General features: G+C 40.3%; 1 protein-coding gene across 1 annotated transcript in view; it reads left to right on the forward strand.

Annotated features, from left to right (window-relative positions):
- Positions 1–24,713, forward strand: part of ACSS3 (acyl-CoA synthetase short chain family member 3) — a 177,222-nt gene that overhangs the window by 119,728 nt on the left and 32,781 nt on the right. The window contains exons 10-11 of the mRNA XM_079773646.1: positions 9,476–9,571; positions 13,044–13,107. Coding sequence (XP_079629772.1) covers positions 9,476–9,571; positions 13,044–13,107 — 160 coding nt within the window. The remainder of the gene's footprint in view (positions 1–9,475; positions 9,572–13,043; positions 13,108–24,713) is intronic.

The following is a 24,713-nucleotide window of genomic DNA, read 5'->3' on the forward strand; positions in this document are numbered from 1 at the left end:
GAATCACACTTAATCTGATCTAGAAAGGTGAAATATGTCATGTGTTTGTAGATCTTTATCCAGAAAATGTGTTCTTAAACCCTTCCTTGACAAACCTTACTGTCTGAAAATTTGCATATAAACTCCTGCACTGGGGGTCTGTCGGCCCCACAATATAGCTCCTGATTCTTCTTTTGCCGTTAGTTCTTATTTGGACAACAACATATGATGATTCTTGGAAAAGTGAAAAGACAATGAAAAGTGATGTGGAACCCTAATAGCACTGTGTTTAAATCCTGGTTCAATCACTTGGTCTGTAGCTACAGGCAAGTCCGTGGTCTGCTCAGGCTTTTTCACAGGGGCCTGTAGAACGCTTGACATGAGTGAAATATATACAAACAGTGCAGCAGAGTTGCTGGTGCACAGTAACACTCAATAAATGTTTTTCTTTCCTTTCCTCTCTATAAATAACCCTTCATGAATGTAAAGGCCGTTTTAGCACCCTGGCCTGTCTATAATCCAGCCTCCAGAAAACTTGGAACATAAGAGTTCAATTTATAGATGAGGAAAGTAATCACAGATAAATTTCCCAAAGTCGACTAGCTAGTTACGATTAGAACTGGAACTCTCATTGTTCTGTGTTGTCCAGACTTCTCTCTCCATATGTCTTATCTTACACCTTCATTAATTCTGTATTCTTATCTAATTCAACTGCAGGTTATTTATGAGTTTCTCCACAGTCAGAGGCAGCGTGCTGGTAAGGGTGTGGGATAAGACCAGTGTCTCACAGTTTGAATTAATGGGCTGCTTCCAGTAGGAAAAGGTAGGCTGCTTTGAATTAAGTATTTTAAACTTTAATCCTACCATCTCGGGAACACAAAGATTAAATTGATTTTCTTTCACGGGTACGTCTCATTTTTCTGCTTCCTTTCCGATACCGCCATTCAAGTTATTTATGGCTCACTGTATAGATTCAGAGGTGGAGAGAGTGGTTTCTTTACACATTGCTTCTATGCCCATCACGATGCTGTGATTCATATGCCTCCGTGGTACTAGGTTGCTGAATTAGTTTATTTCCAGGACTTCAGTTCTCTGCATTGGCCACCAGCTTCTCAAGCCATATTGCTTAAATGTAGTGTTTCTAGAACCACAGTGGAGGCAGGACAGCAGGGTTCCGGATGCGCAGGAGTGCTTATGTCCAGAGCCGGACGTGCAAACCTGCCACCGTGTTCTTAACCCTCACTCACACCTACTCTTCTGTCTGTGCTAATTCTTATTTGTAAACCAAATCCTGGGGCTGTCTTCCCCCCACCCCCCAACAATCACCAAGAGCTTTTGTTTGATCCTGAGTATGCCTCAAATTTAGTCTCATCTTCCAGGACATCAGAGCAGCGACATCTAGCTGATTTCCTGCTCTGGGTTGGGATTGTTGGTGCAGTGCTCCACTTTGCTACTGAAGAGATTTTTGTAAAATGCAATTCTGAGCAAATTGCTTCTGCTAAATCCCCCTGTGTCTCCCAGTGTTCCTGGACTTATCCAGATTCCGTAACATTGCATAGAAAACACGTCAGGATCTGCCTCTGCTCATCTATCTCATTTGTTTCTTATTATCGCTTGTCCACCCACCACCCCCAAGCTTTGCTCTGATGAACAACTTGCAGGCATTCCCTACATGGTCTAACTTCTCTACCTTTGCACGTGCTGCTATTTCTGTTTACCATATCTTTTCACCCTGGACGCTCCCTTTCCCCCAAAAAATGCCTTTCACTGAGTGGAATATATTTAATAAATATGTATTGAAGGACTCACTTTTAATTATCATTCTTGGAATAAGAAAAGATTGCAACAGAAGTATAGCTGTAACATACAATATTTTTCTTTTTCCCTGAGTCCTCTGTTTCTTCTGTCCTTTTGTTCATTTTGGGATTGCATTCTGTGATTTGCTTTTTTTTTTTTTAAGTATTCTGATCTCAATGATGGGAACTGGAGCCTAAAATCATATAAAAATATGCATTTACTTATCAGCAAACAGTTCCTGAGGATGAAATGTCCAGGACTGGACTGTGTTTGGTCCTGCTGACACAGTGATTTTCAAGCACACAGACAATATCTGATTCCAACTGTCACTGGCTAGGAGGATGTTTTCATATAATTATCTGCACAATTTTTTTTTTGAGAATTCCACTCATTCTTTTTTGAAAGATTTTTAGTATTTTTAGTGGCGAATGTTTTAAGAATCTATTACTTTGTAAAAAAGAAAAATTCAAAACCTAGTGGCTTGAAACAACAACCATATATCATGGTTTGTGTATCAGGGCTAGGGGCAGAGATCAGCCAGGGAGTTTGTGCTCAGGGTGCTGTTGGTTGAGACAACTTAGAGGTACTTAGTGATGAATGGGCTGGGCTGGTGGGTCCAAGATCACTTCATTCTCCTGCCCAGGAATGGCTGGAGATTGTTGATAGAAACACCTGCCCATGGCATTTTAAAAAAATATTTTTATTGATTTCAGAGAAGAAGGGAGAGGGAGAGAGAGATAGAAACATCAATGATGAGAGAGAATCATTGATTGGCTGCCTCCTGCACACCTCACACTGGTGATTGAGCCTGCAACCCAGGCATGTGCCTTGACCGGGAATAGAAGCCCTACCTCCTGGTTCATAGGTCAATGCTCAACCACTGAGCCACGCCTGCTGGGCTTCCAGTGGCATTTTTATCTTGGAGGATTTAGAGTAAGAGGCCATCTTACATGCTACGCAGAGGTTCCAGAAACAGTGTTCTAAAATTCTGAAGGCCTGTGCCTAGAAACAAGGTATCATTTCCATTTTTTTTTTCTATTTGTAAGATCCTTCAAAAGGTGACCCAAATTAAAAAAGAGAAGACATGGGTCCTGTGTGTTAGGAGGGTTATCGAACAAATTGCAGCCCCTTTTATCACCACTGTGGACAAATTCCAATGTTATGGATGGAATCTTTTGAACTCTTCAACATAATATCCCTTTTGCTCACCATTCAGAAGTAACTTCTGTTAAAATGTTAATGTGTCTTGCCCAGATGTTTATTTTTGCTCAGTGTATATTACAAGTATTTTTAAAAAAAGATTATATTGGGTATTCTGTTTTACAAATTTTCTAAACAACATTTTGTGAGAATTATTTCCAATCAGATATATCTTAGTGTGTTTGAATGGCTTTGCATTACTACTTGATATAGACTATTCATATTTTTGGATAATATTCTAAACTTTAATATAAATAATATGGGATGAATGTCCTTATTGCTTAATATTTGTGAACTTCTACAAATATTTCCTTGTATATATCCCTTACTTGGAACAACTGGGTTAAAGGGTATGTGCATTTTTTAAGGATTTTTTTAATTGTCAAATTGCCACTCAGAAATGTTGGCCCTAACCAGTTTGGCTCAGTGGATAGAGTGTCAGCTTGGGGACTGAAGGGTCCCAGGTTCGGTTCTGGTCAAGGGCATGTACCTTGGTTGTGGGCACATCCCCGGTGGGGGGTGTGCAGGAGGCAGCTGATCGATGTTTTTCTCTCATTGATGTTTCTAACTCTCTATCCCTCTCCCTTCCTCTCTGTAAAAATCAATAAAGTATATTTAGAAAAAAAAAAAAGAAATGTATTCATCTGTATACACCCAACACTTATATAACAAAAGTGATCATCTTGCCCTAGCCGGTTTGGCTCAGTGGATAGAGCGTAGGCCTGCGGACTGAAGGGTCCTGGGTTCGATTCCAGTCAAGGGCATGTACCTAGGTTGCAGGCACAATCCCTGGCCCTGGTCAGGGCAGGTGCGGGAGGCAACCAACTGATATGTCTCACCTATGTTCTCTCTGTCTCTTCCCCTCCCTTCAACTCTCTCTAAAAGTCAATGGAAAAATATCCTCGGGTGAGGATTAACAGCAACAACAAAAGTTATCATCTTTGGTTTGTGTGGGCCATTTCCCATATACCATGCAACTAGGCCTTAGCATTTCTGTAAGTCTAGTGAATTCTTCTGTGAATTGGTTCCTGATGTTGAGGAAGCCACAGGAATCTCTACCATTAACTAACTATTCTCATATAGCTTATGTCTGTCCATGTACTTCTTCCCATACATCTCTCTCAAAACCCCAAATAAAATAAACTTGGTCATAGAACCTAATCTTACTTGCATTGTTGTGATTCATTATCATTTTGTTCAAAAGCTCTCATTAGCTTGCAGTATCACCCAGACTTAAAGCTTAAAGTCTTACAAGGACTTTGAAGTAGTTGTTGTTTTTGTTTTGAACACATTTGTATTGATTTCAGAGAGGAAGGGAGAGGGAGAGAGAGAAACATCAATGATGAGAGAGAATCATTGATCGGTTGCCTCCTGCACACCCCGCACTGAGGACTGAGCCTGCAACTGGGATGTGCCCTGACTGAGAATTGCACTGTGACCTCCTGGTTCAGCCACTGAGCGATGCTGGCCAGGCTGAAGTTGTCGTTATGATCTGTCTCCTCATTTACCTCTCTGAGCTTTTTCTATTAACACTTTCCTCATTTATTCTGCCCCAGTCACACTGGCTGCCTTACTGCTTCTCCAACCTCCTAGGATAAACCTATCTCAGGATCTTTGCACTTCTGGCTCTTTCCTGTTGGATTCTTTGACCCTAGATATGTAAATGACACATGTCATTGTTTTTCATCTTTACTCAAATGTCACCTTCTCAGGGAGGTTTTTCCTGGCCGCATAATTTAAATTTGCAGTATCTCTCCATTATGTCTCACACCCTGCCTATGCTTTCTTCATATTCTGAATGCGTATCACTCTTTAACAGGCCTTATTGTTTTACTTTTATATGTGTTTCTTTTTTATTTTTCTTTCCAACTAGAATATAAGTAGAATATTGTGATCCCTACTCTTGTTTATTAATGTATCCCCAGTTCTAAGGACAGAACCTAACCTATAATAGTTGCTCAATAAATATTTGCTTATAAGTGATACATACCACCATTGCTTCCATTTGCAAATGTGGGAGACTGGGTTCACGCTCTGTCACAAGGATTTTTGTTCCTCGGACACACAGTGTGGGTGATTTCTCTTCCCTTCTAATTCTCTTCAGAGACCCTCAGGAGGTACCTTGTCTATTTCATTCTTTTCCTTCTCTGAAAGAACTATGCACACCAGGGTAAATTTTCTTGGTTAGGCCTCACTATGTTTTTGCATGTATACACACACATAAACACACAAACATTAGCATGGTTCACAGAATAGTTTCTCTTTGAAAATATAATGTATATTATTTCTCTTTCCTTCCTTTAGAGCAGGGGTGGGGAACCGTTTTTTTTATGCCAAGGGACAATTGGATATTCATAACATCATTTGTGGGCCATATAAAATGATCAACTTAAAAATTAGCCTGCTATATTTGGTCAAATACTTAATTAGCTCAACCCTAAAATGATTTCTTGGGCCTTACATGGCCCACTGGCTGGATGTTCCCCAGCCCTGGTTTAGAGTGACAAGTGTTAAGGAGAATTCATTAAGGTAACAGCTCACTAATGCAATAGGGTAGAGTGAGGCAGTAAAGACTCATACAAAAAAGTGAAGTGTCTGTATTAGCTTCTAATGCAGTATGCATATAAATGTGCCAAGCTAACTTATCCTTCACATTCTTCAATTCCCTGCCATCTTCTTCCTGGTTGTCTCTTATCTAAAGAAACTGTGCTGTTGAATTGCTAAGCATTGTGTGTTTCTAAGTTAGGGGTCTTTGAAAAGATTTCTCCAAATCTAGTACTGCATTCTCTTCTTCAAAGAAAATGTTCTGTATTATTTATTGTAGCTGTTTCTCGGTCACAGTGTCATGCCTGGATTTCTTGTCTCCCTGGATAACTGCTCGCCTGTTCATTGTAGCCTGGACAGTGTGAAGCAGAGGTTTTAGGACATCTTTAAAATGGGGCTTGAGGAGGCCCTTGGAGTTTGGTTAAGGGCTGCAGCATGCCTGGGGGCTTTCCCTAACCAGAGCCTATTCTGCACATGCACCAGCCTGAGAGCCAGGTGGTTATGAGGTCTGTACCCACACGTGTGCGTGCTGGCCCTACAGGTGGTTCAGTTTTGGGGCCTCAGGAAATTCTGAGGCATAAAGTTTCTGTAACAACTATTATGGTCTTTCTCATCCCACTTTTGTCCTAAGTATGACTCCTTATTATGCTTAGAGTCCTAGGAACTCTCACTTTGTCCAATTGCATCCTTTTCATGTAACTACCATCCGTGTGTGTGTTTTTCTTTTCTTTCTAATCCCCTAAATGAATATCACAATAAGGTTAATGAGATACTTAAAATGCTAATGTTCAAGGTATAAAGTAATATCATATAGTTTAAGTAACTGACTGGATAAACCTTTTCACTGCCCTTAAAATTCATTGAAAATAATAATTTAAAGATATGCTTTTCATAGTCGTCTTACAACTATGAACTGTAACAAAACAACTGAAGGTTAAAAGGTTATAAATATGTAATCATTATACAAAGATGCTTAAGAATCTCAGGAAGTATCCTATATAATAAAGAGGTAATATGCAAATTGAACATCACTCCAACACACAAGATGGCTACCCCCATGGGGTAAAAGATGGCCGCCCCATGTGGACACAAGATGGCCAGCAGGGAAGGGCAATTGGGAGGGACCAGGCCTGCAAGGGAGGGCAGTTGTGGGCAATCAGGCCAGGGAGGGCAGTTGGGGGGGACCCAGGCCTGCAGAGGAGGGCAGTTGGGGGGAACCAGGACTGCAGGGGAGGGCAGTTAGGGACAATCGGGCCGGTAGGGGAGCATTTAGGGGAGTTGTGAGTTGGTGATCAGGTTGGCAGGCAGAAGCGGTTAGGTGCAATCAGGCAGCAGGTAGGCAGGCAAGTGGTTGGGAGCCAGCAGTCCTGGATTGTGAGAGGGGTCCCAGATTGGAGAGCATGCAGGATGGGCTGTGGGACATCCCCCCACCCCCCATGCATGAATTTCATGCACCGGGCCTCTAGTGTATAATGTTAGCTTATTTAGGCAGTCAATATAGACAGTGCTTCACTGATCCTTTCTTATGTCCTTACTTAAGATGAGGTTGTATTCTTACCTCCTCTTCCACCCTCCCTGATCTTACAGGAAGAGGAGAGTGCTGGTGTCTCGTATAGGAATCCACAGTAAGATGAGTTGAAGTGGGGTGCAGTTAGAGTTTGAATGTAGTGGTTCTTTGTTTTTCTTTTAGGTGGAAGGAACTAGAGCCCTTAGAAGGTACTGTGTAGGGTCTTCAGCCATCTGTTGACAAGTTGCTGAGAAGCCTTATATTGTTAAGAGATGTGGTGAGTTTGAAATTCAGATGATTGGAGTATCCCTGTTGATAAACTAAACTTGATAAGATTTCCTTTATTTTTATTATTTTTTAAAAACATATTTTTATTGATTTCAGAGAGGAAGGAAGGAGAGAGATAGAAACATCAATGATGAGAGAGAATCATTACCGGGTGCCTCCTGCATGTCCCACACTGGGGATCGAGCCCACAACCTGGGCATGTGCCCTGATCTGGAACTGAACTGTGACCTCCTGGTTCATAGGTGGACGCTCAACCACTGAGCCACGCCAGCTGGGCAAGATTTCAAATAGCAGATTTTCGTTAGCAGCTGCTTCCCAAAAGGGTGGGAGGGGGAACAGTAGCATTTGAAGGGGGTATCTCCTTTCCTAATGTGCCCCAGCATTTCTGTTTCCTATGTCGCCTGCACTGTCTGTGCCCCTACCTTTAAGAACCTCACTCCACAGGGCTGCTTCCTGTCATCACTGCTGCCGTTGTCTCTCCCATCAGTTTTAGGGGACAGCTGAGGTGAGCACTTAGTTGTTAAAAAGCAAAGGGGAAAATGCTGTTGACCCTTCTAAACCTGTGGATCTCCTCCCCTGCTTTGACTGTGCTGGAGGAAGAATGGCCAGGAGGCTGCATGGCGGATGGATTCCATTTCATAAGATACATTTCCATTTTCTGTCTTGCTATGAAAAAAGATTTGAGGATTCTTTGTTAAACATCAAAAACGTCTGCTCTGGGTACTTGCTGCTCCTCCTCAGCGGTGGCCATATGGCTTAGCACCATGAGCACCGGGCTGTGACTTAGGGACTGTGTTTTAATGTTCAAGAGTCCATCTTCTGTTATTGATGCCAGCTGAGCCACCATCCGTAAAATGTGAATAATAAACTGAATGATGCCGGAAAGTAAAGACTAGTAATAAATTCTTCCCATCACTTCTAAAGTGTTATAAAACGGTGTGATAAATTATGGTAGGGTCCATAGTGGAAGGAATACATTTTGAGTACTTAGGAAGGTAGATGTTTTTAATACTTTGGGTTACTTTGGATCTGATTGGGTTGGCAACTAGTCCCTGGGGTGTATGCATGTGTGTAATGTTAAGTGAGTAGTTCTGAAAATTTTCCCTATCAATCCCCTCTTATTCTGCCCCTTCACAGATACAAAACTCATACCTAAAAGATTCTGTTAAGTTTAAACTTGTATTTACTAACTAGTAGCCCTGCACATGAATCCATGCACCATTAGGTTGCTGCCCTGCCCTCCTGTAGCTCTCTGCCGCTTGCTTGTAGTTCACTGCCACACCCTCCTGCAGATCTGCGTTCTGGTCATTATGCAGTCAGTCATTATGCCTCAGGGCGTAACAGATAATTAGCATATTCCGCTCTTATTATATAGGATAATAACAAATAAACTCTTTCATAAATCTAATCACTTTCAGAGCTAAATTATAATGCAACAGCTGCTATTTTTCTGAGTATTACCACTGGAGATAAAGAAATTTAACATTTTTGCTTTTCAGTGCAGGCTAATTGTCTCTGGTCTTGCTGAAATAAGCAGCATAGTGTAAATATCTTTCTTTCTATGTTTTGGGCCTTCTAGAAGCCCAGGGAAAACAGACCCAGAGCACTTTGATAAAGCATTGGTAAATTTAGCTTCAGATGCCAGTGTCTCCAGGCAAAGGTAGTTCTTCAAAATATTAGAGTATGATATTGTTCATATAGTTTTAAAAATGGTTGGGTTACTTATTCCAGAGACTAAGCTATAAATAACAGAAATATTTTGCACGTTACCATGATAAAATGAGAAAATAACTCTAGATGAGTTAAGAGCATCTTTTCTAGAGATCTTTTCACTTATAACATGTGTTGTAAACCTCTCCCAGTCACACAAGTCTCCATTCTTGGTGCCTGCCATTCACAGCCGAAAACACTAGTGAGGACTTCCTTTCCCCTAAAAGAAGCACTATTATATGTGTTATTCTATGTGTCCTCAAGTTTTTAAAATGTCGTTATAGCATAAATTACTGGATTTTTTCATTTTTAAATAATGTGTTGGCAGTATTGATCTTCTTCTCATGCATTTAAATTCTGTGACAAACTTGGTGGAGAAGGACAGAGAACACACTGAAGAAATCATGATCTCAAGTTGAAACATTAAACGATAAATATTTCCTTTTCCAGAGACTGGATCCCCAATTACAGCGTCATGCATTGGATTAGGCAATTCTAAAACACCTCCTCCAGGGCAAGCAGGAAAGTGTGTTCCAGGATACAATGGTGAGAAATGACCCTGATGTTTAAAAGTATCTGAGGTTAATAAATTTGTTACTCTCTTGTGTATAGCGTGAATCATATTGCATGAAACATGCTAGGTGCTTAGTAAGTATTGGATTGAATGAATACCTGTATTAATAAGGAATGCCTTAATTTTTATTAGCCAATTTGATAAAAAAAATAAGATTATAGGCTTCCAATAACATGTTCTAAATGGCATTTTAACCAAGAAAATAATATCATTTATAAGGCATGTTGAGGATATGGATGTGATACAAAGAACAGACTGATAATTGCCAAAAGGGAGGAGGGTTGAGAGACTGGATGAAAAAGATGAAGGGATTAAAATGCACAAATTGATTGTTATAAAATATGCATGGGGATGTAAAGTACAGCATAGGGAATATAGTCAATAATATTCTGATAGCTATGTATGATGCCAGGTGGGTATTAGGAACGTCAGGGGAACACTTTGTAAAGTATATGATTGTCTAACCACTATGCTGTACATCTGAAACTAATAAAAATAATATGGAATATAAACTGTAATTGAAAAATAAGTTTCCAATTAAAAAACATAAGGATGTGAAATTACTATGTTATGAAACCTGCTAGGTACCCAGTACTTTATATACATTATTTTATTTCATGCTGAAGTATATGTAATTCAGAGACATTAGTACCATTTTAAAGATGAACTAACTGGTGCCCAGAAAGACTAAACAACTTTCCAAAGGTAACATAGCCGGTTAGCTCCTGAAGACAATGCAAATCATTGTGTTTTACTTATTTTTGCTTATTTGCTTGTTTTTGTTACAAAAGCTGCAGTTTTTTGTTTTTTTTTCATTATGCTACTTTTTTAAAATTTAGGAGTGATGATAAGGCTTTTGAACCTTCTGGCTAGTAATAAATATAAAGAGTAAGGACTTTAAAAACAAAAATCTTTTCATCCACAATATCCTTCAGTACTTGTTATTAAATTGTTGGTAGTGATTATAATAGTTCAGTACATTCCCTCGGGCTCCATTCCCTAGCTGCATAATTAGGGACGTCATCTAACTTTTCAAACCTTCCATTTCCTTACTCCACCTGCTTCAGAGGGCTGCTGTGCTGTGATGGCACAATGAAGCCTTAGCACAGCGACCGCCTGTGGGAGGTCTGCACGAAGTCTAAGCTGGGAAGGGTGCCGATATCTCAGAGCAGCCAGGTGGGCTGACTCGATGTAGACTCCTACATTCCTTTTCCAGACAAGGAAAATGAGGCACCCAAGTTGGTATTTGCGTAAGTCCACACGATTTAGCTTAATAGATTTGTGAGGAAAACCCAGCTTTGTGGGACAGAGTATGATTCCTGCATATAGTTCCTATTTGCATGCAAATTATAAAATTGAGATATTTGTCTTTTGCTTCTCCAACCTAAAAACATTGTATTTTCCTCCTAGGACAATGACTAGTTAAGATAATGTGGATCATTTGGTTTAACCCACAGGTATATTTATAAAAAGACACGTAAGATTTTTTTTTTTTTTTTAAGGGCAGAAGTAGGTATTCTGTGAAGTCAGTGATTTCTCCAGGCTTGGAAAGGCGAATCCAGTGTTAGTGAAATCCTCCCTTTAAACAGTTCTGTCATCCCTACTCCTTTTGTCAGAAAAATTGCTTTAGTGCTGAGCCATTTTTAGGCACTGAAGATGTGGGAGATGTTGAACACATTTCCCTTCAGTAGTTTCAGTGCCGTTTTCATATCCAGTTATAAGGACGAGTTAAGCTTTGATGCCTCATGGAATTTCAGTACAGACATTTTTTATTGTCTGAAAGCCATTACAGGTTAAACATTAGAACTAAAATATTTATAACCAAGGAAATAGTGACTTTATGACTCAAGATCTTTATATGTTTTGTGGCTTTTCAGAGATTCAGAAGAATAATGTAACATTCAATATTAGAATAAAAAGCAGCACTTATTTGAGAAAGGAAAGAATACCATTTTGTGTGTGTGTGAAAAACATTCCTTATAATATAACATAACTTCACATTCATTGAATATCTTATACAAGCGTGTCACTTTATTTCCACCCCCAAGTAATTCTTATACCAACACCATGAGAAAGGAATTACCCTCACTTTTTAGATAGGGAAATTGAAAGGATAAGACTGTGCTCCGGGACACATAGTAAACGGCCATTGTACTGGGATTCCGGGAAACAAAGATGAATTAGGCTTGGCCTCTACCCTTCATGAACTCACAATCTAGTGAGAGACAGATAGCTGCCCTGCTAATAATTGTCAGAATGGAATTTTAAAACAAAGTGCTCTGGGCACACAAAGAAGGGAGTGATTAATTTTTTCTGGGCATAATGTCCTTCTTTTCTCATAGCTTCTTTCAGTGGGATAACCTGGATGGATGAAGCTACATAAAGAATCTATTAAAGCTTAAAACATGATGATACATCCTCATTTCCAAGTTCTACTAAGGTTTCTGAAAGTGGATAATGCTTAGATCTAAAATCATTCATGATTTTAACAGTATAACACAGAAAACACTGGGATAATATTTGGGAAGGTTAAATTGACCTGTAAGGCTTGTAAGTAGATAAGAAGTCTTATATCAGAAAAATAGGGTTTCCAGGCTTTTAATTACTTTATTTTTAGTGCTTGAGATATTTTTTGGTATATTTTAAAACTTTACTTGTTTCCTTTAATTTTCGAAAAGCTGAACATATAGAATAGAATGATATGTTTAAATGGATATGAACATAGATTATGAAATTACTAGTATGTTTGCAATATAGTGTCTTTATGGAAGACTCTAAGGAGAATTCATGATCTTTTTAGAAATCAAAAGCATGTATTCTACTTTTTTTGTGAGACATTTTTGCTTACTTATATATATTAACTAGTGGCCCAGTACATGAAATTCATGCACATTAAAAGGGAATTAATTAGAGGAAATACTTTAATATTACTATTTGCCCTTTCTGTATAATAGAAGTATCAGAGATGAAAGAAAATTAGTAAAATGTATATGAAAATCTCCCTCCTGTCAGAGTCTGGGATGTGCCATGGGACCCAGAGTCAAGTCCCTGCCCATTTGTGCGCCTCAAAATCGCAAAAGACCCAGACCCGGCTGGCCCCACCCCCGTCAAGCTCCGCAGGGCAGGGGGTGCAGCCTCAGGTCCCCCATCAAGCCCCGACAGGTGGGGGGGTGCAGCCTCAGGTCCTCTGGCGCAGCCTCAGGTCCCCCGTCAAACCCTGCAGGGTGGGGGGCGTGGCCTCAGGTCCCCTGGCCCCGGCCTGAGGGTGCGAGGGTGTGACGACCATTTGCATACTAGCTATTATATAGGATGGTCTTGCAGGAATTAACAAATGCCTATTTTTAAGCTACAGTTTTGAGTATTGAATATAGAAAATAGGGAAACATTTATGCTTTAAGGTCATGCATTTTTAGTCAGAGTATTTATTTGTATTTTATTTTGCAGTTATGATTTTGGATGACAACATGCAAAAACTGAAGGCTCGGTGTTTAGGAAATATTGTGGTAAAGTAAGTAAAATTGCAGTACTACTATTTAAAAGAGAAAGAATCTATAATAATAAAAAGATAATATGCTAATTAGACCTGATATCTTTGGACGTCATTCCGGACATCTTTCCTGACAAAACCAGGGCTGGAGGGAAGCCGGCTGGGGTCCCGGGTGCCTGTGGGCAGCCTGGGGAAAGCTGGCCGGGGTACTGGGTGCCTGCGGGCAGCCCGAGGGAAGCCAGCCCGTGTCCTGGGTGCCTGCAGGCAGCCAGAGAAGGGAAGCAGCCAAAGTGCCTGCTGGCGACCAGAGGAGGGAAGCCCGGGGGCCCGGGGGCCAGAGGTAAGCTGGTGCCGGAGGTGAGCTGGTGCTGACAGCCATGGGAAGGAAGGCCTACTCTTTCATGAATTTTTGTGCATCGGGGCTCTAGTTGATATATAATTTTAAGAAAATGAAATGCTTGCAATGAATGTTATTATTAGAGAGGAGGTTACAGAATGAGCTTGAATACTGTTTGAAAATACACAGTGCCAATATTTAAAATTTATACATGTAAGTCCCATAAATTAGAACAAATTTAGATACAATCTTTAAAAATTGTATCTAAAAATTGTTTTATATATATATATGTATATATAATATATATATGACTTTCCTCTTTTTGACAAACATTTTAGGTTGTTGAACCAATTTGGTTTATTCTTGTCTATCACTGTTTTTCCTTAACCCTGTTTCATAAGCATTTTAACTTTTTCTCTGCTTAAAAATGTTTCCCCCCATTCTAAGCCTCTTAGTCATTTTTTCAAAACTTATGTTCATAAATAATTCTGAATGAACATCTTTGTGTTGCCTTTTCTCCCTTTCTGATAATTACTATAGTATTGAATAGTTTTCTAAAAGTAATTACTGAGTCAAACACTTAGCATAATATAAAATTACTGATTCATCAAGTATAATTTGCTGTTAACATTTTTTGTCATTGTTCATTTGATAGACAAAGTGCTAAAATCTGAAAATATTTAAATGTGCCTTGATTAAATCAATACTTTAAAATGCTGATGGAAGCTGAAGTAGAAGTAGACTAAGCTGGGAGACACACAGAAGGTGTCATTGTCTTTTCTTTCTTTATAAACAATTTTTTAAATCCCTACCGAGAATATGTTTTTATTGATTTTTAAAAAAATATATACTTTATTGATTTTTTTTTCTTTTTTTAATTAAGGTATTATATGTGTACATATTTTACCATTTCTCCCCCCCCCCCCACCCTACTCCCATACATGCCCTCACTCCCCAGAGTTTTGCATCCATTGGTTATGCTTATATGCATGCATACAAGTCCTTCAGTTGATCTCTTATCTCCTTCTCTCCCTAAACTTCCAGCTGTAATTTGACAGTCTGTTTGATGCTTTACTATCTCTGTATCTATCTTTTTTCAACAGTTTATAATGTTCTTTATTATCCATAAATGAGTGAGATCATGTGATATTTTTCTTTCATTTACTGGCTTATTTCACTTAGTATAATGTTCTCCAATTCCATCCAGGTTGCTGCAAATGGTAAGAATTCCTTCTTTTTTATGGTAGCATAGTATTCCATTGTGTAGATGTACCAGAGTTTTCTGATCCAGGCATCTGCTGACGGGCACCTAGGCTGTTTCCAAATCTTAGCTATGGTGAATTGTGCTGCTATGAACATAGGGGTGCATATACCCTTTATGATTGGTGTTTCCAGTTTCATAGGATGTATTCCTAGGAGTGGGATTACTGGGTCAAATGGGAGTTCCATTTTTAGTTTTTTGAGGAAACTCGATACTGTTTTCCACAGTGGCTGCACCAGTCTACATTCCTACCAGCAGTGCACGAGGGTTCCTTTTTCTCCTCATCCTCGCCAACACTTGTCGTTTGTTGATTTGTTGATGTTAGCCATTCTGACAGGTGTGAGATGGTACAGCATTGTCGTTTTGATTTGCATCTCTCAGATAATTAGTGACTTTGAGCATGTTTTCATGTGTCTCTTGGCCTTCCTTCTGTCTTCTTTTGAAAAGATTCTATTTAGGTCCGTTGCCCATTTTTTTATTGGATCATTTATCTTCCTTTGATTAAGTTGTATAACCTGCCTGTAGATGTTGGAGATTAAAACTTTATCAGTGATAACATTTGCAAATATGTTCTCCCATACAGTGGGATTTCTTGTTGTTTTGTTGATAGTTTCTTTTGCTGTGAAAAAGCTTTTTATTTTGATGTAGTCCCATTTGTTTATTTTCTCTTTAGCTTCCATTGCCCTAGGGGCAGTATCAGTGAAGAAGTTCTTTCGGCATATGTCTGACATTTTGCTGCCTGTGGATTCCTCTAGTATTTTTATGGTTTCCTGTCTTATGTTTAAGTCATGTAACCATTTTGAGTTTATTTTTGTGTATGGTGTAAGTTGGTGATCTAGTTTCATTTTTTTGCATGTATCTGTCCAATTTTCCCAACACCATTTATTGAAGAGACTGTCTTGACTCCATTGTATGTTCATGCCTCCTTTGTCAAATATTAATTGAGCATAGTGGTTTGGGTTGTTATCTGGATTCTCTATTCTATTCCATTGATCTGTATGTCTATTCTTGTGCCGGTACCAGGCTGTTTTGAGAACAGTGGCTTTGTCATACAGCTTGAAATCTGGTATTGAGATCCCTCCTACTTTATTCTTCTTTCTCAGGATTGCTGTGGCTATTTGGGGTCTTTTTTTTATTCCAGATGAATTTTTGGAGAGTTCTTTCTAGGTCTGTGAAATATGCTGTTGGTATTTTAATGGGGAGTGCATTGAATCTATAGATTGCTTTGGGTAGTATGGACATTTTAATGATGTTGATTCTACCAATCCATGAACATGGTATGTTCTTCCATCTGTTTACGTCTTCCTGTATCTCTTTTTTCAGTGTCCTGTAGTTTTCCGCGTATAGGTCTTTTACCTCCTTAGTTAAGTTTATTCCTAGATATCTTAATTTTTTTAGTGTGATGGTAAATAGGATTGCTTTTTTGGTCTCTCTTTCTGTAAGTTCACTATTGGTGTATAGAAAGGCCATAGATTTCTTGGCGTTAATTTTGTATCCTTCTACATTGCCGAATCCATTTATTAAGTCTATTAGTTTTTTGATGGAGTCTTTTGGGTTTTTTATGTACAATATCATGTACAATAAAAGATGCCTTTTATTTCTTCTTCTTGCCTAATTGCGATAGCTAATACTTCCAGTACTATGTCAAACAGGAGTGGTGAGAGTGGGCATCCCTGTCTTGTTCCTGTTCTTAGGGGAAATGGTTTTAGTTTTTGCCCATTTAGTATGATGTTTGCTGTGGGTTTATCATATATAGCTTTTATTATGTTGAGGTATGATCCTTCTATTCCCACCTTGTTGAGAGTTTTTATCAAGAAAGGGTGTTGGATTTTGTCAAATGCTTTTTCTGCATCAATTGATATGACTATGTGATTTTTATCTCTCAATTTGTTTATGTGATATATCACATTTATTGATTTGTGGATATTGTACCATCCTTGCATTCCTGGGATAAATCCTACTTGGTCATGGTGTATGATCTTTCTGATGTACTGCTGGATTCCATTTGCTAGAATTTTGTTGAGGATTTTGGCATCTATGTTCATGAGGGATATTGGCCTGTAATTCTCTTTCATTGTGTTGTCTTTATCTGGTTTTGGTATTACGGTGATGCTGGCTTCATAGAAGGAGCTTGGAAGTGTTCCTTTCTCTTGAATTTTTTGGAATAATCTGAGGAGGATAGGTTTTAGTTCTTCCTTGAATGTTTGGTAAAACTCTCCTGTGAAGCCGTCTGGCTCCGGGCTTTTGTTTGCTGGAAGCTTTTTGATGACTGCTTCAATTTCTTCCATAGTTACTGGCCTATTGAGCTGTTTAGATTCTTCCTGATTGAGTTTTGGAAGGTTATATTTTTCTAGGAATATGTCCATTTCTTCCAGGTTGTCCAGTTTGTTGGAATAGAGTTGTTCATAGTATTTTGTAACAATCCTTTGTATCTCAGCGGGGTCTGTTGTTATTTCACCTCTTTCATTTCTGATTTTGTTTATTTGGGTCCTCTCTCTTTGCTTCTTGGTGAGCCTGGCTAGAGGTTCATCAATCTTGTTTATCCTTTCAAAGAACCAGCTCTTGGTTTTGTTGATCTTTTGTATTGTTTCTTTGGTCTCTATGTCATTTATCTCTGCTCTGATCTTTATTATTTCCTTCCTTCTGCTTACACTGGGCTTTTCTTGTTGCTCTTTTTCTAACTCTTTGAGTTGTAGGGTTAGGTAATTTATTACCATTGTTTCTTGTTTTTTGCAGTAGGTTTGTAGAGCTATGAACTTCCCTCTCAAGACTGCTTTTGCTGTGTCCCATAGATTTTGGATTGTTGTGTTTTCATTTTCATTTGTTGCCATGTTTTTTATTTCTTCCTTGATCTCTCTGGTAACCCAGTCATTGTTTAATAGCATGCTGTTTAGTCTCCATGTGTTTGATTTATTTGGATTGTTTGTATTTTAGTTGATTTCCAGTTTTATGCCACTGTGATCTGAAGAGATGCTTGATATTATTTCTATGTTTTTGAATTTGAAGAGACTTTGCCTATTTCCCAACGTATGGTCTATCTTTGAGAATGACCCATGTGCACTTGAGAAGAATGTATATTCTGTGGCTTTGGGGTGAAATGCTCTGAAGATGTCAATTAATTCCATCTGGTCTTGTGAGTCATTTAGGATTGATGTTTCTTTGCTGATTTTTTGTTTAGAGGATTTGTTCAATGGTGATAGTGGGGTATTAAAGTCTCCTACTATGATTGTATTGCTGTTAATCACTCCCTTGATATCCTCCAGGAGTTTTTAAATGTATTTGGGTGCTACTGTATTGGGGGCGTATATGTTTACCAGAGTTATTTCTTGTTGTTGGATTGCTCCCTTTAGTATTATGAAGTGGCCATCCTTATCTCTTGTTATGTCCTTCACTTTGAGATCTAATTTGTCAGATATAAGTATTGCTACCCCAGCTTTTTTTTTTTTTCATTTCCATTCGCCTGGAAAACCTTTTCCATCCCTTTACCCTCAGTCTGTGCACGTCTTTTTTTCTGAGGTGGATTTCTTGTAGACAGCAGATATATGGGTCTTGTTTTCTTATCCAATCCGTTACTCTATGTCTTTTGATTGGGACATTTAATCTATTTACATTTAAAGTTATTATTGATAGGTACTTATTGGTTGCCATTTTTATTCTATACTCCTGTGTTCCTTCTTTGCTTCCTATTTCTTTCTTTCTTTCTTTTTTTTTTTACAGCAGACCCTTTAGCATTTCTGGCATTGCTGGTTTGGTGGTAATAAATTCCCTTAGTCCTTTTTTGCCTGTGAAGCTCCTGATTTCACCTTCAATTTTGATTGATAGCCTTGCTGGGTACAGTATTCTTGGATTCAGACCCTTCCTTTGCATGACTTTGTATATTTCATTCCATTCCCTTTTGGCCTGATGAGTTTCTGTTGAGAAATCAGTTGCTAGTCTGATGGGGGTTCCTTTGTATGTAACTTTCTGTCTCTCTCTGGCCGCTTTTAAGATTCTTACTTTGTCATTGGTGTTTGCCAATTTAATTATAATGTGACTTGGCATTGGTCTTTTGGGGTTCATTTTGCTTGGGACTCTGTGAGCTTCTTGGATTTGTGTGGGTTTTTTCTTCCCTGTATCAGTAAAGTTTTCTGTCATTATTTCTTTTATTTTTTTTTTAATTTCTTTATTGATTAAGGTGTCACATATTTGTCCTCATCCCCCCATTCCCATCCCACACCCCTCCCCGTGGATGCCCCAACCCCCTGTTGAACTTAACCATTGGTTAGGCTCATATGCATGCACACAAGACCTTTGGTTGATCTCTCCCCCCTCCCCCCACCCTCCCCTATCGTCCCTCTGAGGCCCGATAGTCCGATCGATGCCTCCTTGTTTCTGGTTCTGTTCTTGTTCATCAGTCTATGTTGTTCATCATTTCCCCTAGATGAGCGAAATCATGTGTCACTAGAGATATAAGAATTGAATGTGAGACGAGCAATAATAGTTATGCTGACAGGCAAATGAATCAGTCTGTAGTGAGTTTCTTTCTGGACCAACAGTTCTTTTGAGACCCAATATCAATGTCCACCAGTTCCTTATGAGTACATGTCGGCACTGACCCCTCAGCTCTGGATGGTGGACAAATGGTGGTAATGCAGGTCCGACTCCCTCTGGTTTGGTCTCGGCTGGACCCAGGGGCACGGCTTCACCCAGATCCAGGGGCCCACGGCCTCACCCGGACCCGGGACCCAGCCTCACCCGGATCCAGGGGCACACGGCCTCGCCCAGACCCAGGATTCAGCTTCACCCGGACCCAGGGGCGCAGGGCCTCACCCAGACCCAGGGGCGCGTGGCCTCTCCCGGGCCCGGGACCCAGCCTCACCCGGATCCAGGGGCACACGGCCTCGCCCGGACCCGGGATCTAGCTTCCCCCGGACCCAGGGGCACGTGGCCTCACTCGGACCCAGGGGCGCGTGGCCTCTCCCAGACCCAGGGTCGCGTGGCCTCACCCGGATCCAGGGGCCCATGGCCTCACCTGGACCCGGGGCCCAGCCTCACCCGGATCCAGGGGCACACGGCCTCACCCAGACCCGGGATCCAGCTTCACCCGGACCCAGGGGCGCGTAGCCTCACCCGGGCCCAGGACCCAGCCTCACCCAGATCCAGGGGCACACGGCCTCACTCAGACCAGGGATCTAGCTTCACCCGGACCCAGGGGCGCATGGCCTCACCCGGACCCAGGGTCGCGTGGTCTCACCCAGATCCAGGGGCCCACAGCCTCGCCCGGACCCGGGACCCAGCCTCACCCGGATCCAGGGGCACACGGCCTCGCCCAGACCCGGGATCTAGCTTCCCCCGGACCCAGGGGCACGTGGCCTCACCCGGACCCGGGACCCAGGCTCACCCGGATCCTGTCATTATTTCTTCAAACAGGTTTTCTTGCTCAGTTTCCTTTCCTTCTGAAACCCCTATTATGCAGATATTGTTTTGTTTTGTGTTATCCCAAAGTTCCCTTAGGCTCTCCTCCTGCTTTTTAATTTTTTTTTTTCTAGAAGCTGCTCTACTTGGGTATTTATTTCCATCTTGTCTTCTAGCTCACTGATGCAGTCTTCTGCTCCTTCTAGTGTACTCTTGATGCTTTCTATTGAGTTCTTTACAGCAGTGATGTCATTTTTCATTTCTTCTCGGTTCTTCTTCATTTCCTCTTGGTTCTTACTCATATTGTCGAATTTGTCTTCCATTCTTTTCAGCCATCTTATGACCATTTCTCTGAATTCTTTCTCTGATAGGTTGCTTGCCTCTTTTTCGTTTACTTTTTTTTTTTTTCTGGTGATGCCTGCTTTTCTTTCATATGTGGACTGTTTCTTTGTCTCCCCATGGTCTCTCTTCTCTGGATTTCTGGCTATGTAGTTCTCTCTCTCCTGTGTTGATTTAAAGGCACAAAATACAACACAACCAGGTACAACACACCAGGCACTGAACAGATATGTATTCATGATATTAATAACCTCCAATAAAGGTGAGCACCAGAGAAAGGCAAATTAGGGGATAGGAGAGAAAGAAGAGTAAAAAGAAAGAAGAAAAAAAAAAGGAGTGTCGAAATGAAACTGGGAAAAGGAGAAAAAAAATAAGAGAGACTAGAATGAGACTAAGAGAGAAAAGGGGAACAAACTATATATATGGGGATAAAACTCCAATAGAACAACCACTAATCACAGCAAATGCCAGCAACAAGTACCTGGAGATTAATACAAACTACAATACCAACTAATATCAAGCAAGGCAAGGGAAATCAGAAGTAAAAAACAAACAAAAACAAAGCAAACAAAAAACAAACAAACAAAAAAAGAGTAAGCAAAACAAGCTCACAAAAAAGCATAAAAATTCAATATAATCAACATTCAAGCAAACAACAATAAAAGGACAGAGATAAAAACAATTTTTTTTTGATAGTTAAGACAGCGAAGAGAGAGGTGTGTATGGACTTGGAGCAGGGGATTGGAAATTAGATATATAAGTAGGGTGAAATTTTAGCAGGGGGTAAACAGAAAGAATAGGGAAAATCTAAAGCAGGAAAGGGTTAAGATAAACAGGACACCAAAAGGGGAAAGGTTAGGAAGAGAGTGATGGCGTAAATGTAGAGTTTTGATAGAATAAAACATTGGTAAAGGAAAGATGAAAATAGAATTTAGAACACTAATCCCAAAGTAAAATAAAGAGAAAATAAAATGACACTTAAAAAAAAAAAAAGGTAAAATAGTAGTAGTAATAATGATGATTGCAAATAAAAATGTAATAATAAAAAAGGTAAAATCAAGTGAGGAAAAAAGAAGAAAGTTATTTTCTTAAGTAAACGATACAAAAAATGAAAATAAAAAAAATAAAAATTAAAATAATAAATAAAATGTGCAGTAGTGAAGGTCATTCACTTCCTCTCTTGTTCTGTTTGGCACGCCTGTTTCCCAGTCCAGAGAGTATTGCAGTTCCCTGCGTTTCACTCCTTCTCAGTATTGTAAGCCAGTCCTGATTTTTAAGCAGGCCGTGTCTTAACTTCTCGTATTCCTTTATTTTGGATTACATCAGAGTCAATTTGTGATTCAGCCCCTGGGTGGCAGTGTTTCTGGGTTGACTTCTGGGACTCTAAGGCCTCTCTAGCTTTCTTTCTATGTGGCACTCAATACCCGTTTGCGGAGGCTGGCGGGCAAGTCCAAGCAGGCTGCACACCCCTGAAATTCCCAGGCTATCCCTCTGCGTCAGATCAAAACGGGTTGCTCTTTAGAGATCCCCCTGTTAGCAGCTCTGAGGACCCCCTTCCACAATCATGGGTCACACCAGCCCCAACAGCCACGGACTTCTCCAGGCACAGACTTCCCCGGTCCTCCAGCTCCCGCAGTGCGTGCGCCTTTCTCTCCCGCCGGAACCAGAGACCTCACCCTATCCCCGGCGAAATCTGACCTTTCCGTGGTGGAGTGAAGAGCTCCTTTGAGTCCCAACCGTTTGTGTCACCTGGGGACCGGTGTTCTGGGTCTCACAGCTGTTCGGCGGTAGCCGCAGTTGTGGATTTTCAGGCCTCCGACAAGATCCACTTTCCCTTTCAAGATGGCGAGGTTTCCCCGTCCGAGCCCGTAGTTCCGGGAGGGGACCCGGCCGCAGTGGGGGCTGCCCTGTCAGGGGAACCCCGTCCAGCAGTCCCCCACCTTCTCCTGGAGTTCAGCTGTCCCTTAGCTTGCTAACAAACACTCCCCCTGCAACCCTAGGCTGTTCTTTCTTTCTGCTCTGGGACAAGGCTCAGAACACATCTGTCTATTCTGCCGCCATTTTCTCCGCTTCCTTTATTGATTTTTTATAGAGAGGAAGGGAGAGGGATAGAGAGTTAGAAACATCGATGAGAGGGAAACATCAATCAGCTGCCTCCTGCACACCCACTACTGGGGATGTGCCCGCAACCAAGGTACATGCTCTTGACCAGAATCGAACCTGGGACGCTTCAGTCCACAGGCCAATGCTCTATCCACTGAACCAAACCGGTTAGGGCTGTTTTTATTGATTTTTGAGAGAGAGAGATTGGTTGCCTCCCTTTCACCCCCTGACCAGGACTGAACCTGCAACCAAGGTATGGGTTCTGAGCAAGATTTGAGCCCACCACCTTTTGGTTTGCATGACGATGCTCCAACCAACTGAGCAACCTGAGTAGGGCAGAATGTGTCGTTTTAATAATTGACACTATTCAACATGCTTCATAGGTTGCTTTAGTGCCTCTGATTTTGGAATTTTCACTGAATGGTTTAGTAAAATTTACTGATATGGTTTGAGTAGAATGAGCTGCTATAAATAAAGAACATTGCATGTCAAGTCTTCTAACAGGTTTGTTTTCCCATTTATTTGGAATAGTGTTTTTTACTTGGCATTCTAATATTGGTAGCAGATTGTCTCGGGTTAGTAAAACATTTTAAATTCTGTGAAAAGTAAATGAAAAATAGTAATTTAAAAAATGTATTTCTTCATGTAGAAATACTTTAATTTTACAAAACACTAATAAAGGAGATACACATTCTGATGTAGTTCTTTTCAGATTATTATGTTATCAGTAAACATGTAAGCACTATATCACTTTTATTATAAGTTTAAATTTTAAAACATCTTTTTGGTAAATGGGAAAGTTAAATATTGAATATGCTAATTGTCCGCATATTTTTCTGAATCAGAATGCATATAAACATAGGGCTAGTTGAAATTTGACCTGTACGGGGAAAAATGTTGTGGGTTGCAGGAGGGCTTGCTAAAGAATTAATCTGAACCAGATTGTCAGTGGATGTTTAGCTTGCTTAGGGAAGCACATGGTTTTGAGAGCCTTTAAAAGCACCCCAGCAGCATAGATTTTTATATAATCTCCCAACTATAAGTGAGTCACCTATTTCATAAAGCAACTTCTGCAAGATCTCAGTGGTGGCATTTGATACCAGCACAACTTTAAAGCCCTCATGTGCTCTGCTCTCTAATTATCAGTGGCTTTGCCCCCTATCCATTTAAAAATAATATCCTCCTATATAATAAAAGCCTAATATGCAAATTGTCTTGACTTTGAGTTCGACTGCTTGCTGTGATGTGCACTGACCACCAGGGGGTGGCGCGGAACATGGTGGGTGTTGGTGATGTGGCACAGGCAGCAGGCAGCAGTGGAGGTGCTTCCAGCCCTGATGGGTCCAGATGAGAGCTGGACCACAGCAGGATGGTGGAGCAGGTGAGCGGGCGGTCCGATCACCCCGCCAATCGCCCGCAGATGGCGACCAGTGGCGGTGGCGGTGGCGGTGGCAGGTCTGCTGCCTGGCTCCCAAGTGCTGAGTGAGCTGGGTGGGGGGCCTGGCCCCGATTGATCGCCCCACAGGCAGGATGGTGGAGCAGGTGAGGGGGTGGCACTGACACTTCCATTACAGAGAAAGGGCAAATAGTAACATTAAAATATGACTTCTAATGATTTACTTTCAATGTGCACGAATCCATGCACCGGGCCACTAGTAATATAATAATAGCCCACAGAAACTATAATTACTTTTTCTTGAAGCCATTAGTATCACTTCAACTAATTGAAGTAACATGACTATTGCCAAAAGCATTCTAGGTTTAGATTGCTGCCAATTCAGACTGATCTTCCTATCTCTCTATTCCTAAACAGGGAATTTTATTGTTCAGATCTGGGATTTTTGATATTTCATTATAAATTATTTGAGGATACAATGTATAATGACGTGCAGTAGACTTTGATTCTTTCCTTAAGTTAATAGTGAAACTAAGTATTTGAAAATATGATCTAATATATATATATATATATATATATATGTATATATATATATATATATAAATACACATATATATATAATTATATTTAAAAAGTAAGGTAAAATATTCAGAAAAAAAGTTATTACCAATATCTCCTTTTTAATAGAACAGTTTTTGAAATGTTATTTCAGGAACTCATTTTTGTCTGTGAGAGCAAGGATTTCCTTTTGAAACTCACACATCCAGTATCCCAGTCTACCTCCTTGACCTAACAAT

This window comes from Cnephaeus nilssonii (genome assembly GCF_951640355.1).
Source record: "Cnephaeus nilssonii genome assembly, chromosome: 6".
Taxonomy (NCBI): Eukaryota; Metazoa; Chordata; class Mammalia; order Chiroptera; family Vespertilionidae; genus Cnephaeus; species Cnephaeus nilssonii.